This window comes from Diadema antillarum, unplaced genomic scaffold (assembly GCF_040938485.1).
Source record: "Diadema antillarum isolate AM-2024a unplaced genomic scaffold, OU_Dant_1.0 scf00000014, whole genome shotgun sequence".
Lineage (NCBI taxonomy): Eukaryota > Metazoa > Echinodermata > Echinoidea > Diadematoida > Diadematidae > Diadema > Diadema antillarum.
Window position 1 is genome coordinate 4611543 of NW_027270903.1, and position 17807 is coordinate 4629349.

At 37.4% G+C, this 17807-nt stretch overlaps 2 protein-coding genes across 2 annotated transcripts; both read right to left on the reverse strand.

Moving 5' to 3' along the window:
- Positions 1–991: 991 nt before the first annotated feature.
- On the reverse strand, positions 992–4026 carry LOC139723022 (uncharacterized). Its single transcript, XM_071634302.1, has 4 exons — positions 3861–4026; positions 3592–3694; positions 1814–1843; positions 992–1086 (listed from the first exon to the last, which is right to left on the reverse strand). Exons 1-4 carry the CDS (start codon positions 4016–4018, stop codon positions 1042–1044), a joined length of 336 nt encoding a protein of 111 aa, XP_071490403.1. The 5' UTR covers positions 4019–4026; the 3' UTR covers positions 992–1041.
- Positions 4027–4544: 518 nt separating this feature from the next.
- Positions 4545–8388, reverse strand: LOC139722146 (NLR family CARD domain-containing protein 4-like). The gene is made up of 4 exons (XM_071633460.1): positions 8073–8388; positions 7327–7674; positions 5166–6784; positions 4545–4550 (listed from the first exon to the last, which is right to left on the reverse strand). The coding sequence occupies exons 1-4, from the start codon at positions 8386–8388 to the stop codon at positions 4545–4547; spliced, it is 2289 nt and encodes a 762-aa protein (XP_071489561.1).
- Between the last annotated feature and the right edge of the window lie 9419 nt (positions 8389–17807).

The window sequence follows — 17807 nt, forward strand, 5'->3', positions numbered from 1 at the left end:
CTATTATATCTATTGTTTGATGCCTATGTCGTGGAAAAATAAAGGAAATAATTAGAAGAGCATTCCAGGGTAATTCACAACCATTTTTACTTCACATTTTGGTCCTTCAGCAAATTACAGCCAAGAAACCCCCATTTCATCCATTATTATACTGTTAACTGAAATTGGAACAGAAAATCATGCAAAATCTGACGAACATGGTTGTCAGTTTACGGTTGCCATGGCAACCAGCAAAATCAAACATGGCTAAATTATATATCAAAATGTTTGCAATAAGATTCTAGGAAAAGTCTCCAAATTTGGTTAAAATCGAGTCAAGGGTGTGGGAGTGGCAAACGAAAATATGGTAGGGGGGCACAATGTGCCCCCCCCCCCCGGGCTTTATAGGGTTAACACTTCTATCTTTGGTACATCTCTCTCTCTCTCTCTCCCTTTGCCTGTATGTTATATCTATAAACAATGTTTTCAAGAACAAGGAAGACAGACAACAGGCATCGATATAGGAAGACGTGTGATATGTGACAAGCTTCAATTGTGAATTAGTATTGTAAAAAATATTGTACTCGGAAAATCTCGAACAATTGCTGTTTATGACACGACCCAAGTTTTCGGACCTTTTTGTCCGCCTGTTTGTTGTTCCAACAATGTCTCTCCAGGACAGCAGTCTTGGATTTTGAAAGTGAATATTTAGCACCAGAGTAATTATACTCCATGCTCAGTATGTGTTTGTGTGTGTGTAAATGTGAGTAGCTTTTACGAAAATACTAACTCACCGTTTTGTGTGTGGTTGTGTGTGTGTGTGCGTGTGCGTGTGAAGGAACGGTTTCATGCTACTAGACTAATTCTTTGAAAATCCACACATCCCATGAATACATGGATGTTATACACGTCTGGAAATTATATTCACTAAACTACTGTCACGTCAGACTAAGCACTGGGATGCTATCCACTTCAACATTGAAAAGGACGTAGCTGCAATTATCAAGTCTTGCTTTATCACAATCACTTCTGGAAAGATGACGGAGGTCTAATCAAGAAACGTCATCGTCCAAAGTGCGTACAGTAGAAATCCCGTTTTACGTCATCCTGTAATGATTTAGAGAAGAATAAAGATAGGACACCAGAATTTAAAAAGAAAAAGAAAAAAAGGAAAGAACGATAGACGGTTCTTACTACGCAGGAACTTCGGTCTTGTTTTCGGTTCAAGTTTGTAGATTTTTTTTTTTTTTTTTGGTCGTTGAAACGACGTCACAAGTACACATTCACTGCAACAATCATGCTCCAACAGTATTTATTTCATCTTTTTAAAAAGAAATACAGCAGGCCATTTGATAAAACCTGAAGAGACGACACGCTGACTGCTGAATTCACCTTGGCAGATAATTCAAAAAATAAGCAAACCTGTCCTTATTATTTCCATCACCAATTATGAAATTTGACCTTGTTTAATACACAAACTATCTTTGAATATTAGACTTTGCAAATGAAGATGAAGCAAAGAGGAAGAGAACATGCTACTCCAAAATTGTTGATTTGTAGATATATTGACATATTATCGTAAAATGTCTTAAGAATTTGAAAATATTCATGCATCGAATGAAAAAAAAAAACACGATAACAATCAGACTTGTAATGGAAAGAAGTTCTTTTGTCCATTCTTGCCCGGTTAAAAATTGTTTTAGCAGAAGCCATGGCTGAAGGTTACAGCACTGAACGTGTTATCTTTTCAAGTGTGAAGAACCAATTATGATAATTCACGGTTTGAAAGAGGCAAAAATTCAGGTTGCATTTAAGTCTCAAAATCACGTGTTACCTGCATAATGGGATCTTGATCCTCTTTGGCCTGCGAAAAAAGCAAACAAAAACAGAAATGATACGTATAAACTCAAATTCCTCTTGATAGCTTTTTTTTCTTATGTGAAATCCAATCAGAAGTAAAACAGCAGATAGGAAAAAAATAACCTGAGATGCCTTCACTTAATTATAATCGTTGATATGGCACTGTGAATTGACTTCTAATTTCAACATTTCTATAACTAAAACTTTGATCCTCATGGGAGAGACGATAGGGATGTTCCCACACAGAGGTACAATGACTCCCGAAGTAATGTCCAGACATAGATTTGGGTAGAATGATATGTTTAGTTCGTTTCTTAATGCATCATGGTGCTTTGAAAAGTTGCCTGAAATCGCGTATACCTTTTAAAAATATAGCATGTTTATCAATACTTGAAAAGTTTGTTGGAAAGGCGGGTTGAGCGCCTTTTTTTAACATTTCCAAAAAAAAGAGTCCATCACCTGAAAGAGCAAAATAAAACCTTTAAAGTGATACTTTACTTGTTACTAAACAAGGATCATTCTTGAAGTTGTCACTGAGAATATTTCTTATTTTCTTATCACTTTCTCTGTCATGTTTTGGCGGCTTCAACGCTCATAATCGCAAATATCTCATTTTAAGAAGAATGGAGTATATGTACACGCGTTGGGATCGATTTCTTCAATATTTCGTTGTAGGAGTTGAAATATTCAATGCACTCGTAGTCATTAGCACTCGGGATGTCCTGTTTGTCTTTTTTTCCCCTAGGTGTAGAATATTGTGTATCGATAATAAACATTAAAGAACAGGGTGCCAAATGCAGATCACCGCTTCTACTGTAACATACGACCACAAAAGTCTCACAACATTACCGTTGACTATCCCGAGATCATGACATTGATAAATCATTAGGAAAATTAAGGAAACAAAAGCAACAATAAGAAAAGGAAGAAACCAATAATCGAAAGGGAATTTCAGTATCCAATACAAACAAAACAAAGACAAAAACAGGGTTTAGTTGAAACAATTTGGTTCACTTGAAAATAAACTGGAAGGACGTTTTATTACAAGCGAATTTTTGCAGGTTTTTTTTTGTGCGTCTGTATTTAGTTTTCAAGATATGTCTTTATGATTATAAATATTCACTTGCTTTCGATATAAACGGGCACAGCTGCCACACGTGGAAAATATAACAAATTGGGTTACTACTATGTTGGGATGTGTGTCTAATTATACTGTACATGTGCTTCTCTGTCTCCCCAGATTACTTTGCTCACTAAATTTGTCAACACTTCTAGTTTGATATGTGTCGTGTGATTCTTTATTCTTAAGATAATGAAATAAAGTTTTGGTACCTCAAAAGTTTCCCTGAGTTTCCTTGTCTTAGTTTGTGCTTCAGGTTAAAGTACCTTTCTTATAACTAACACTGTGAGACTTACTCGCCCCAAAGTGCTCTCATGTCTTAGTAATCATGCAATAATGGTTTTGTACCAGAGCAGAGCGGACTCTGAAAAATTCGAACGAGCCGTTAGTTTGACTCGACGCGGTACCGCGAGAATCAATATACACGTATTGTACGAAACCATTATTGCATGATTACTAAGACATGAGAGCACTTTGGGGCGAGTAAGTCTCACAGTGTTAGTTATATGAAAGGTACTTTAACCTGAAACACAAACTAAGACAAGGAAACTCAGGGAAACTTTTGAGGTACCAAAACTTTATATTATCTTTAAAGAACAGTTGATGAAACGTGGGCATTGCACGATACTCACGTGAAAGATGAGGATCCTCAAATTGTTCTCCCTTTGCTTCACGTGAATGCCACGGGCAAAGCTGTCAAGATCACCGTTAATTCGTGTTTTGCAGTACTTGAACCTATCGGCAAAAAAGTGTAAAAAATAGATAACGAGAAAAAAAAAACCAACAACAACCAGTAACAACTGTGTGTCAAATTAAACAAGGCTCTTGGTCTTTATATTAATTTTGCTCAATACAATAGCATACATAAAGGGAGAGAGACAGAAAAAAGGGAAAGACTCACATGATGCCTTTTGAGGATTTTATATGTCGTGTTGCAGTGACCATCTTCTCCATGGACAATTCTGTCATTTGAACTCCACGAAAGCCAAAGTGAACGAGTCCTCCAAATTGTTTGACGATTTCAGCAAAGTCCTTAACAACTTCATCAGGAAGTTCCATGGACTGTATGCGTGCTAATCTTATCTGAAAAAAAAAATGCAAAAGAATAGGAAAACAATCAAATGAATCGAACTAGTACTCATAATGAAATCCTTATGACTTCTTGTCTTTTCTAACGTTACATATCATGTAGTATTATATCATGCATAGTTATATAGTACTTCATGCACGTATACCATGCATGTGCGAGTGTGTGTGTGTGTGTGGGGAGGGGGTGGCGTATGTAATCCCCTTAAACTTTGGTGAAACCACACCTGCTGAGTATGTTTCATACTGGAGCCTTTTCTCTGCATTGTCATTGTCAATGTTGCTGCTCTCTGTATCATCTGACCTCATTTAAATCCATTGGACAATCTCATTGCAATAAATTGATGCTTTGAAAGAAATGTAAACATCAAGGTGAATGCTCATCGTGTGTGTTTGTGTGTGTGCGTGTGTGTGTGTGTGTGCCTATGTGCGAATGTGTGTGTTTGTACGTGTATGTGTGTGTCTGCAAGGGCTCATGAATTTTCGCAAAACAAACCCGCTAAGTCTTTTGTCATAAGACATGCTGACATTCTGCTTACACTAAATATCACCTGTCACCATTTAAATCCATTACAAACATCTATTTCAATGAAATCATATTCCGAATGGCACGGCAACGCAATTATTTCAAGCGGACATACATTATTTTGTAGTTTTTGTTCATAAAACAAGCACTCTACGTTTATGCCAATAGGAACAATTTAAATTTCATCAGGGCAGCAGAATATAGCAAGTCCTTATCAATGAAAGATACTAAAGAATGTTTCTTGTTGATTTCACAACAAGTATAAGGGGGCTTATGGCTAGCGCATGTCCCATTTGACCCCTACACCAGAAACATTCCTATGAAATGGACATGTGTTGTGATGAAGAATTCCTTGCTGAAGCATTTGCATCTAAATACAATCGTTGTATTTTAACAATAAAGTGCATGGACAGATGTTATTAAAAAGTGTTGATGAATGACTTACACCTGTACGTTATCAATTCATTCTGAAACACATACTGACATAATTCTTTTCATTTTAAAGTCACTGGTAAATACACAGGCATTTTCATTTGACCTTTGTTTTGCACATGCGCTAATCACAACTGTGAACTCCCTTATTGTGCAAGTTACCTTGTTTCTGACAGTCACTGGTAGTTTGTGCAGCGCCCTAATGACTCGGGAGGGCAGCCCGTGGAGACACAGGTAACCGCGGTTGAATATTGTCTCCAGCTCTGATGTTACTTCAGAGGTGACTTCTTGGCACTCATGAAGCAGGTCAAGGGTCACTCGAAACAGGAAGTTAACGTCAGGGGGTAGAAGCCACTCTTGACCATGAATGTGCTGGAGGACCTTGGCACAGGCGGCCGCGCTCTCTCCACAGGTGAATCTTAATAGATTCTCATAGACGAGGACGCCCTCTTTCCCACCCATTCTTTTCAGCGCGTCTTCCAGGGCGCTTGGTTCCGATGTAAGCTGCGCCAGATACTTACTCGCACAGTGCTCCTGTGCTAGCTTGTGATAGAATTGAATCTCTGTCGTTGAGGGCGGTGCACCTCGCTTGATCTGCCGAGCAGTGACAGTCCTCTTCGATACCAGCCCCATCTTTCGTCCCATTTCAAGCTCGTCTTTCACGTCTTTAAAATCAGATTCTGAAAAGACGATCTTTTTCCTGTCCTCTAGGAGAGATTCAAATGCAATTCTGCCCAGATGTATAACAAGTTCATCTAATCTTGAGTCACTGTCGTCATCATCCAAAGCGTCGTCGTCATCCACGTCACCATCATCACCATCATCAGATCGCCGAGAATGGTGCCAGAGGAACAGATTGACCTGATCAAAGAGACCCGTCTTGGTGTTAACATCTTCCAAGGACTTCTGTTGCCATAGATCGCACAACATGACACAGAATAAGGGAACATGGATTAACTCAGTTATCAACGGGTTAATCTGTAGGAATTCGTGCAACCCTTTACCCATCTGAGGTTCTTCCTTGAAGAATTGTGTGACGTATTCTGCAATGTTCGCATCCGAAAAACCTTCAACGGTCATTTTCACGAATGCAAACTTTGGCTTGTTGAAATCCGTTTCCCTGTAGAATCTCGATGTGACAAGCGTCCGACATTTTCTCAACTTCCTATTGCACATGACATCAATAACAGAACTGCATAGGTGTGGATCTTGTGAGGACTTAGTGCATATCTTGCCAACATACTCATCGTATCCATCCAACACAAGCATGCATTTGTCCTCATGGGCAGCGATGAACTTTTCCAACTCTTCACCTGAGATGCCATCCATGCTCTGAAGGAGCTGAAAAAGAATAGCGTCGCCGAGCGAGGTATCCTTCTTCAGTCGCCTCATAGTTATCACAAACAAAAGTGGAATATCTTTAAGTGGGGAGCCCTCCACGGCGTGCTTCCAGTCGTAGGCAATTTTCGCTACCATTGTAGTCTTTCCTGTTCCAGCCTTCGCAAGAACGACGATGCGCATTGGCAGAATACCATCAAACTTTTTCCGGAAAACGTCATCGACAGAATTCAACTTTAACCTTTCCCTGCTTCTACCAGGGACGAACTTATTTCCCTCTTTGAAAACGGCAATGTTTATGTACAGATCGTTAAGCTTAACGTAGGCTTCCTCGCTCCAGGGAACTAACTGGACGTGACAATGTTCATGTTCGTACGTGTCTTCCAGTCTTTGCCTCAGGTCGTTCACAGTCAAAGTATCTGTGACCTTCGTATCCAGGAAGCCTTTCCAAAGAAGAGACATGGGGTATAATATCGTGATAACTTAATCAGTTTATTTCTGTTGATGTTTTGCAAAAATTTTTGAAAAAGAAATGAACGTGTCTCGGCTGCTTCAGATTAAATATAAAAAGCAAACTTGTTGAGGACGTTCATATTTTTGTATGATTAAAATACTTACGTCTGATCGCACGAAATTCCTTAAAAGGAAAGCCTATTCTCCTCACACAATTGCAGACTTCTATTGTGTAAGTAAGTGTATCATGTACAAACGATTCTTACTGATGGGAGAAAGTGGAGATTAAAGTTTCTGTAAGGCAAAGAAAATTGTTAAATGAAATGTATGGATTTCAGTACTACCTTACAACGCATTCATTGTGCAAGAATGTAGCATCTTTTAAAATATTTGATTTTTCTCTTGTAGATGATAACGTAATTAAAAGATTCTTCGAAATGTTTTTTTTTTTTTTTTTTTTTTTTTTAGAAATTTGTTATTCAAGACAGGGTTAATCGCAAGACCCGAATATGAGGAACAATTGCTTTCTTACCAAGACTAGGAGCTGATGAGGAGTTGTTGTTATATGGCGGAGCTTCATCTTGGAAATATTTGTCGACCAAGGAAACGAGCCGGGCGTCTAGAAACGCCCTCTTGAGTTCGGAAGCATCCGCATTGGTCCTGCTCCTCCACGCATACAGCATGTCTTTCGTTCCCCTGTTTGTCATCCTTCCAAAGCTCGAGTTCGTGGCCAGATGGCGTGAGATTTCGGCCTGAGTACAGCCCAGGGCACGCCCAAGGGCGTCGAAGTCGTCACCAACCGAGATGTCCTTCGACAGGTTGTCCAGGAGGACATCGGTGATTTCATGGCAAGACTCCGAGAGCGTCACTGATTCTTTTCCTATTAAAAATGGATTTTTGCAGAACACAGTGATAATAATAACAGTAATTGCATTCATACGCGCTTTGTGTTTCTGAGAGCACAAAGACTCTAAAAGACAAAATAACATCAGGACAATACAAAACCAAAATTGTAATCACAAAAAAGAAGAAGATTACAGAGTGATAATGATAACAAATAAAAGCATATATACCTTTGGGAAGATTTTGTTTTTCCTATGCATTAATTTTTTTCGTTGCTGGCATCGGGAGAACAGATTATCCTGTTACAAAAAGGAACGCACAACTACACATAATTTCATGAGAAATCTTAAACGCAAGCACGTGCAAGACAATGAATGTACTGTGACAAAAATAAAAATAAAAATAAAAAAAGAACAACATCATATACACACACACCTTGGGGCGAGGGGATCCTTGCAAGCTCGGGGCGCCCAAAATCAAATTTGACTCCAGCCGTTCGCAGGGCTCTTTGAAGCCCGATGACAGGTCCACCGGTCCGACTTCTCCACTCACGTAGCATATCTCGTGTACCCTTGCAGGTCACCCTGCCGCTCATGAAGTTCGTAGCTTCGTGTCGTACAATCTCGGCTCGGGGAATTCCCAGCGCCAGTCCCACTTGGTCGAGGTCTCCGACGCCCATACTCTCGGCGACATCCGCGATGTCTTTGTCGCTGATGACTTCATCTTCGCTTGCTGCCAATAATAGAAACATTCTAGGGTTTAGTTCTCCAATTTTATATCAGGCCATCATTCCTTTCATTAAAGTTAAGACGTTGCAAATGGAAAGTTATCTTCTTAAAAACTAACACAAATACAGAGGCTATGTCCAGACAAAATGTTCAAATTGAGAACCATCCTCTCTATCATACAAGATTTGCTCCCTCAGCGTTTAAATAATGATTATTATTTTCTTTCTCATGTATTAACATTTGCGCATGATTACAGACATACTGGAGGCCCAGTGTCTTTTACTGTCCTCTTGACGATTTTATCTTTGTTTCTATGTGACCTATTCTACGTGGAAGATTACCGTAATATGATTACAATATAACGGTAATGCACCAAACACTCGAATTTTACAATCATTACAACAAATATTTCCCTATGAAAAAAAGAAAAGAGTCAGTTATAACACATGATTTAATGGCATTTTTCGTGTAGTTCTATTTGTGCGCTATTACTCTACGTATACTTTAGTCAATTAGTATTTTTTTTAATCCTGAATAAAATAAAGACCTTTTGAGGAAGCTCAGCATTAAACTTAAAACATTCCCCCTGTTTTTACTTTAATGCACCAAACACTCGAATTTTACAATCATTACAACAAATATTTCCCTATGAAAAAAAGGAAAGAGTGAGTTATAACACATGATTTAATGGCATTTTTCGTGTAGTTCTATTTGTGCGCTATTACTCTACGTATAATTTAGTCAATTAGTACTTTTTTTTTAATCCTGAATAAAATAAAGACCTTTTGAGGAAGCTCAGCATTAAACTTAAAACATTCCCCCTGTTTTTACTTTAATGCACCAAACACTCGAATTTTACAATCATTACAACAAATATTTCCCTATGAAAAAAAGGAAAGAGTCAGTTATAACACATGATTTAATGGAATTTTTCGTGTAGTTCTATTTGTGCGCTATTACTCTACGTATACTTTAGTCAATTAGTATTTTTTTTTAATCCTGAATAAAATAAAGACCTTTTGAGGAAGCTCAGCGTTAAACTTAAAACATTCCCCCTGTTTTTACTTTAAATGAGAATGTAAAACATATGGGTAAAAATATATTTTGTTTTAACTAGTGTTTTCCAAAGTATGTGCAGGTATAGTTGCTAGGAACTGTTCACATTTTATGAAGTGTGACATTTGAGTCCTAAGCGAAGTTACTGACGATTTGCTCACAGCAGATTGTCCAATCAGCGGTATCAACATTGATATGAAACATGTAAATAGATACACGCCAAAGAGCATATGAGGGAGTATAGTGATAAACATATTTGGTATATGATATACAATTATCATCCTCCCAAGGAACAATAGAAATGCACAAATCTCGAGACAGGCCGCACTAAATTGAATCATATTCAATTATCTCGTCTAGATATTGCACAAATCTGGATATACAGAGCGCCCTGAATTGAATCATAATATTGAAAACTATTATCATGAGTATAATACATCATACATATGTTTTGAAATTATTTTTAGCCAGGAGATCTTCTTCATTGTTGATACTGCGTGTATCAGAGGGCCCTGTCATTTTTATTACCCCAGCGTTGCTATGCAGCTACCCATGCAGTGCATTTTATACTGGGCTAAAAGGGATATCGTATACGTAACAAAAAAAATCAACAACAACAACAACAACAAAACAACAACAACAACAACAACAAAACACACACACACACAAAAAAAAAAAACACTGGGCTGGATTTGAACTCGAGTCCTCAGATCGGTAGTCGGGAGTCCTAATCATTATGCAACAGTGCTGCTCCTCCATCACCCCCCCCCCCCCTCCAAGATGTTCTAGAGTAAGAAACTGACATCTTTGTAAGCTACTTTGTGTGTTAAGCACATTTCATGAATCTGAAGGAATCATGCTTTCACAAGAACCAAGGACAATGAAACGAGTACTTAATCTTTTACAAAGCAACTTCAAAAAAATGTAAATGCTTTTCTGATGAATAAATACATCGGACAAACGAAATGAAGCAGTTATGAAAGCAACAACCAAACAATCCAACTGATATCTGCAAATAGAAATTGTTACCCTTTCCCTGATGGTCACGTGTTTCCTCTGTCGCCATATTTGCCTGTCATGACAGGGTGAACAGTCTGTACCAATGCTCTTGCAGACATACCTTTCAGTCCCATCAGAAGGAAATCATCCCGGCACATTCTCTTGTCTGTAAGACATTAATTCCAATCAAGAAAAGAACCCGTAAACTCGTATGAAAACTTATATTATTAGATATTAGGCTCTACTTTTCGCTCAGATTTATTTTCACTATTATTTCAGTTCCGGTGAGGATAAAACACCAAATTGATTCGAGCCAAAAGGTAGATGTCTACAAACACAAACAGGGGATAACTGGTGTGGGTTACGAAAAATAGAAATCTATTTATTTTTTCTTTTCTTTTCAAGACTTGTTTGTACTTTAATTATATAGATTGATTACAATGCAACAATAACATGGTCTTGTGTCAAACGACGTACCTCATCTCAATTTAACTGATAAAGGTATTATCAAGTAACATTTCAAAAATACATTCCGTTGTGTATATATGATCAGGTGCCCTCATAACAACTGAGTATATGAATATAAGAACGACCCAAGTCCAATTTTTGGCCAAATTTAGTTTGACATGGGAAATTGTAGCTTATGCATGGACTCATCTTGTGTGTAAATGATAAATCCTAATTACCCCCGGAAGTGCCTGAAATGAATGAGTTAAATCTTATATTAATGTAAGAATGAAGGACTTGGGTCATTCTTACATTCATATAATAGCGCCCTCTCTCATCCTTCTCCCATCTCTATAGCAGAATATCATGTATATGAATCAAAGAACGACCCAAGTCCACCACACAAAATGGCCTCTCCACAATTAATGTAAATGTTAATTGTCATAATGATATATGTTCTAATTTGTAAATACAATGTTGCCTTCCCATCACAGTTAAATAGAATATTATTGGACAAATAAAAAAAGATATGAAGTTTTTTTTTTAGTTTACTCGAAATGATCTTCCATGGACTTGGGTCGTTCTTATATTCATATACCGGTACTCAATTGTGTTCGTTCATTTGCACAAACAAGCTTTAATTCAGGATACTTATACATGCATATTCTGACTACTATTAAGTGCCTTATTATAAACACAAGACATCTCAATTCCCTAAATGTTAATCAAAATAAAAGTCGTCTTAACCCTATAAAGCCCAAGGGGGGGGGGGGGTACATTGTGCCCCCCTACCAGATTTTCATTTGCCACTCCTTCGTCCTTAATCCGATTTCAACCAAATTTGGTGACTTTTCCTAAAATCTTATTGCGAACATTTTGATATATAATTTAGCTATATTTGATGTTGCTGGTTGCCATGGCAACCATAAACTGACAACCATGTCAGTCAGATTTTGCATCTTTTTTTCTGTTCCCATTTCATTTTACAGCATTATAGTGTATGAAATAGGTGTTTCTTGGCTGAAATTTGTTGAAGAAGCAAAATTTGAAGTAATCGTGGTCCTGAAAAGTTTTTCTTATTATTTCTTTGATTTTATGTGACAAAGGCATAAAACAATAGATATAATAGAGATAATTGAAAGCAATAATATTTTCTACAGATTGCCCTTATATTTTGAGTTATTTTGATTCCTTCACCCAAGTTATGCCTCTGATATCATTATTTTATCATATTTTCAATTTGCAATCTCAAAATTCCACTATTATGCAAATATGAAATGTCATAACTATACATGTACCCATCCCAAACATTTCATCTCAGGTCTCATAATGTATCGCTATGTTGATATGAATAGCGCCCCCATGTGGTGACCTTGAGAAATTTGAAACATAACAAATAATAGAATTCCACTTGCTTATCATTTGTGGCAAATATGAAAATAATTGGTCTATAATAAGACATATATAATGGGGATAAAGAAATTATACCGAAATATCATGTTTTTAGCATATTTCCTATGTATTTCTTTATATTTTTGTAAATAGCGCCCTCCATGGGTGACCTTGTGAAAATTCAAATTCATGTAGAGTATGAGTTACTCTACCCACGTGCCAAATATGACGATGATACAGCAAATAATAAAAAAGTTATGTGGGGGGGGGGGGCACAATGTGCCCCCCCCCCCCTTGGGCCTGCGAGAGGTCAAAATAGCTTGGGCTTAATAGGGTTAAACCCTTGAACCCTAGCATGTAGGTCTGTATGATTGTGCTTTTTGATAGCAATTTATATCAACGCTGATGGGCATTCATTTTATTTTTCATTTCATCTTTTTTTTCAAAATTCACATTGAAATGCAAAGAACAAAGATGAAATCATAGCATTACATTGCATCACTTTATACAAAAAAGCCCCCAGAAAAATAGATATGACACTTTGAGAGAGAGAGAGAAAAAAATGAAATTGCACGATAAAGTAACATGGAGGAGCCAGCTGATAAATAACATGTTTTTTCCTCTGACGGCGCTGAGTAATTCCTTTTTCTTTTTAAATCTTATGTTACATCATCGCAAAATGATGTAGTATTATCACATGCTACAAGTTTATTCATGATGTCAGAATCGCCATATTGATTTTTAAGGTACGAGATGCATTGTGCTTTGCATTATATCCGTGCATCACAAAACAAACAAAAAGTCGCACACACTGATATTGTGTGAAGACTGAAAATAAGTAAAAGTATGGGTCAACCTAGCCGATCTTGACTTTTTTCATATCTTCTGAAAGAGCAAGTCTTCTTTTACATTATGCCAAAATTTAGGGTTATAAAATGGGCGGGAAGTGTGTTTTTTTAGCAGTTTATCTCGATTTTTTTAAAATAAAATAGTATGATTAGGTGTGTCTTTAGAGTCCCTTTTTCACTTTTGAAAAACCTTGTACACACTCTTCACTTTCAACTCTAATAACTTTTGGGTAACTTTTTTTGGGTAAGTTTCAGCATATATTTAAGGCAATGTTTTGTACATTAGAATAATCAATAATATTATTCAAAAACACGTTACACAGAAGATATAAGCCTGTATTCTAGTCACAACGATATTTTTTTTTCTTTGCTCATTTCCCCGATTGACAGGAAGCAATTTGGTCACATCCATTATTTCAATGAAATCTGACACTGACCCATCACGGAAAGACGGATTTGGATATGAAAGTGAGTGTTTATCAATAACGGAAAGTGTAGTCTATGACGTAGGCTTGCTCAATGTACATGTGCCATGCTAATACATCTATTGGTGTCTAAAAGTTATGAACATGAGAGACTCAAGACGTACATAATCCTGAACTATACACTCAGCTATTAAAATTTCAGCATTTTAAACGATACAACCAAACCTCCTCACGATAGGACCACATCGTATTTATGAGTTATTGAGGACATACTTTATAGTTTGTAAATCATATTTGTCACCTTTTTATTATGGTCACTTGTCCAAGAAACGCCAATGTAGTTATACACAAACTAGAAAACATGATGTAGATTTATCTAGAAAAAAGTTCTAATGAACTAGATGATCCAGAAAAATAATGAAGACGTATTTCTAAGTCTTGATGTTTCCTAATATGCTATGTAATACTAGAAAAGACAGTGCCTTGTGCCATTATGCTATACGTTGTCATCACGTCCGGTCATCATGCATCGGTCTTACAGTCTACAGTTATGGTTCAGTGAGTACATAGTGATATCTCCTCATATATTTGTTTTGGATATACATTGTATTGAAAAAGAAATTATATGGTAGGATATTTTGTGATACAGCTGATCTACACAATAGTCATATGCATGAAATGTTATAAGTCTAATATTTTTAATCACTGTTCCCAATGGTAAATAGTACCTTTAATGTTTCATTGACAACAGTTCGATTGTTATAAATGTATGGATGTATGAAATCGTATAGACACTGCAGTAATAAGGTGAGGTCAAAATACACCATGTTTTTAATCTCTTTAAGGGAAAAGAGCTACTTTGAAAGATACGCAGCAGGGTACGAACATCTTTCCTTACAGTCAGACCTAAATTTAGACAGTTCAAACACCAAAAGTTTCACTTATGTTCATAAAGAGGAACTATGATATCATGCGCAATCACATGGTATGATATAGTCTCATTTCCAGACCCATTTGCCGAGCAGGACCATTTCTCAGCTCAGCTAGACTTCTCTCGCCGTGTATAAAATACATTGGACGGCAAAGTAAAAAGCAGCAGAGGCAGATTATATGGAAGTCAGACTAGGTATGACATGAAAAAAATAAAATGGTAGATTTCGAATAATTTTTCTTTGTGATACTTGTTGCGGTGATGACATCAACTTCCTTGCGCGTGCAGTCACAAGGAACATTCTCGATCGGTTAAAACAAAGGGCAAAAAAAAAAATGTGTTGGTCTTTATTCCATATTCGAAAGTATTCTGGAGTGGGATGGGAATTGGTGAAGCGGGGAACCATGCCCCTCTCTACGTCAGCATTTGAATATGACCTCATACCCGGTAACCCTTGGTTATATAATATATATACCACACTCGAGCCGTATGTGCTAATTATATTATAGGGTGCTAGAGGTTCAGGGGAAGTACCTTTCAATGTTTATGTTCTTCTCCCTGTAATATAGGTCCCAACGGTCCCAATCATAGAAAAGAAAAGAAAAATATAGGTCGACAAACAAGCAAATCAACAAACAAACATAATTTTAAACCACTTACGTATCAGACGTGATAAGCCCAGGCTCTTTTCTCTCTTCCTTCATGGCTTGCATTTACCTTCTCAGATAACGCTACCAGTTTTTATCCTGAATGATTAGCTGTGATTAGGCCTGTACGTCACACAGCGCAGCTTCCACACGAGCCGTCGTCATCCTCAACTCGGCCATGACTGTATGCCTCTGTACAGTATACCTCCGGTTAACCAGTTAATATCATCGCACATGTGTGGGACCGCTAGGACGGCCAGACATGCAGGAAAAACAGGCTCTCTTTCTAATGAGGCAGCTTTCGACATCTACTCCCAACACTTTCTCAAAACCAACGTTATTAGTACTAGTTCTGCATACAACTGATCCAATGTTGCCATTGATTTTCAGGTAGGCCTAAGTCAGTTGAATGCCTGCTCATTGTTATACACATCACATCTTTCTATGCCAACGCACTGCACCGCGTCCTTTGCATGCGCAGTACACAGTCCAGTTCACTGCTGTTCCTTCCCGTGCGTTGTACGTAATAAACTCAGTTGTTTGTGACACATTTACAGGACCTGGTGTACTATTATATCCTTCCGGCCATCCATGAAACCGGACAAAATATCCTTGCCTGATCTTCGCTTTGCCTCACAGTCAGTCATCAAACAACTTCGGCACGAAACGATACGATTTAAAATGCGTCTGTTTCTACACTACAACCGAGCAAGTTCACTGTCTGATAGTAGGTTTGTGCTTGCGCCTATGCTGCATGTGGGTCACCAGCTTTTATTGTGAATTGACGTACAGCGTTTTTCCTCAAGACGTATGCGCCGAATCAATTTGAGAAAAATTCCAGTAGAGGGAAATACCCGTCCATCTCCTTTCGAACTAGTCTCGTTGACAGGCTCTTTTATTTATTCATAAATATAAAAGTGAAATGGCTAAAAAAGCAAGAATGTAAAAGATCAAAGTCAAAGTATGAAATTCAATTTCAAACACAAATTAATATGAATTAGGTACATCATTGCCTGTGGAGAATAGGACCACGTAGAGGTGGCTTATGATATTGAAAAGGTTATGATATAAAGACGTGTTTAAACATATCTCACAAGCAAAAGGCCCCATCTCACTTCATTGTTGCTACAGACCTTTTGATACTTTGTGTATTGAACAGAAATCAAAGATACTAAATTAAATGAGAGAGTGAAATCTATTTTGTTTTTGTCTTGATCTACAAAATCTAAATTGTTCTGAATCATACCTGAATTTGAAGTTTGCAAGTAGGACTATAAGTAGGACTATAATTGTAATGTCGGATGAATTTGATTATCCAGTAAGCGGGTTCCCTGGATCTGACAAGCAAAACAATCCAAAATCAAACAGTAATATTTGGGGCCTTACTTAAATGAACCATCTGTCACCAAACAAATCACAAACATCCTTATTCCTTACCCTAATCATTATACATCCTGAAACTCTCTACCCAGTACAACGAGAGGACTGGGGACCTGGGGGGGGGGGGGGGGGGAGGGAGGGGGTATAGCCAATTTATATTTATTAGAAATGTAAACTGTCTCGGGAAATCATCCGACTATCATGTCCAGACAAAATGGATGCTAGATTTTTGACAAAGATAATCCCAAGTATAGCCACATACAATGTACGCTCTTACGGAAAAAGAAAAAAAAACAGTGTCTTGATACATTTCATGTATATTTGCCTAAAACACACACGCATATAGATAAATTCAGACATGAAAGGTTGTCCATTCATTCACTAAGTCTGTTTTCACTGTCACCACTCTACATACCAAATGCATTATTTTTCTTTCATACACAGATTTTATTTGTAACAAAAGCCCTATAACTTATGTGTGATGCTGACAGTGTTGGTCAAATTTTAATCGCAACAGTGACAGGATTTGTTTATTAATATTGCTTTATGTTGATCAGGCAATTCGTATACGGTCATACACTCACTCCGTGAAATGTCTGTGTTCATCGGTATTCATGGAAAGTCCTTGTAGTGGTTCATAAGTTACAGTGAATAATCATGACTCTGAAATAAACTCGATTTGCTGTGGTGCTCCACAGGGCTCCCTCTTAGGTTCTCTTTTATTTATTCTATATATCAATGACTTCCGGAACTCATCCTTTCTGCTGTCTTTGCTTCTGCTCGCACTTAGCAGATGACACAATTCTTCTTTTTTTTTATTCTCACTCAAATCCTTATGTATTGCTCGATTCAGTGAATAATGAACTGCAACTGGAATTTGAACGGATTCAGGCGAATAAAGTATCGCTCAATATAAATAAGACTAATTACATGGTTTTCATTAACACAATAAAATCTCTTCCACGTTTAGTATCAGTGAATGGATGACAGTTATACCAAATAGATTCAACAAAATGTTTAGGTATTTATCTTTCATGGAAGGTTCATGTTGATTGTTTATGTAAGTTACAGACGATGTTTGAATTTCTGTGAGCGTGTTTAACGTTTCTGATACTTGAGAACGTGTTGGACCCCATCAAAATGAAACTAAAAACAAAACAAGCAAATGCCGAGCAGGTTGGTTTATTACCTAACCCACATTATCCATTTATGCGTTTTCTTTCTTGGTCTTGTTTCGCACTTTTGTGCATATGGCTAAGACTCATGATTTATAAATAGAGTGCCTATGGTTGATGAGTTGCCAACAACCCATCTTGA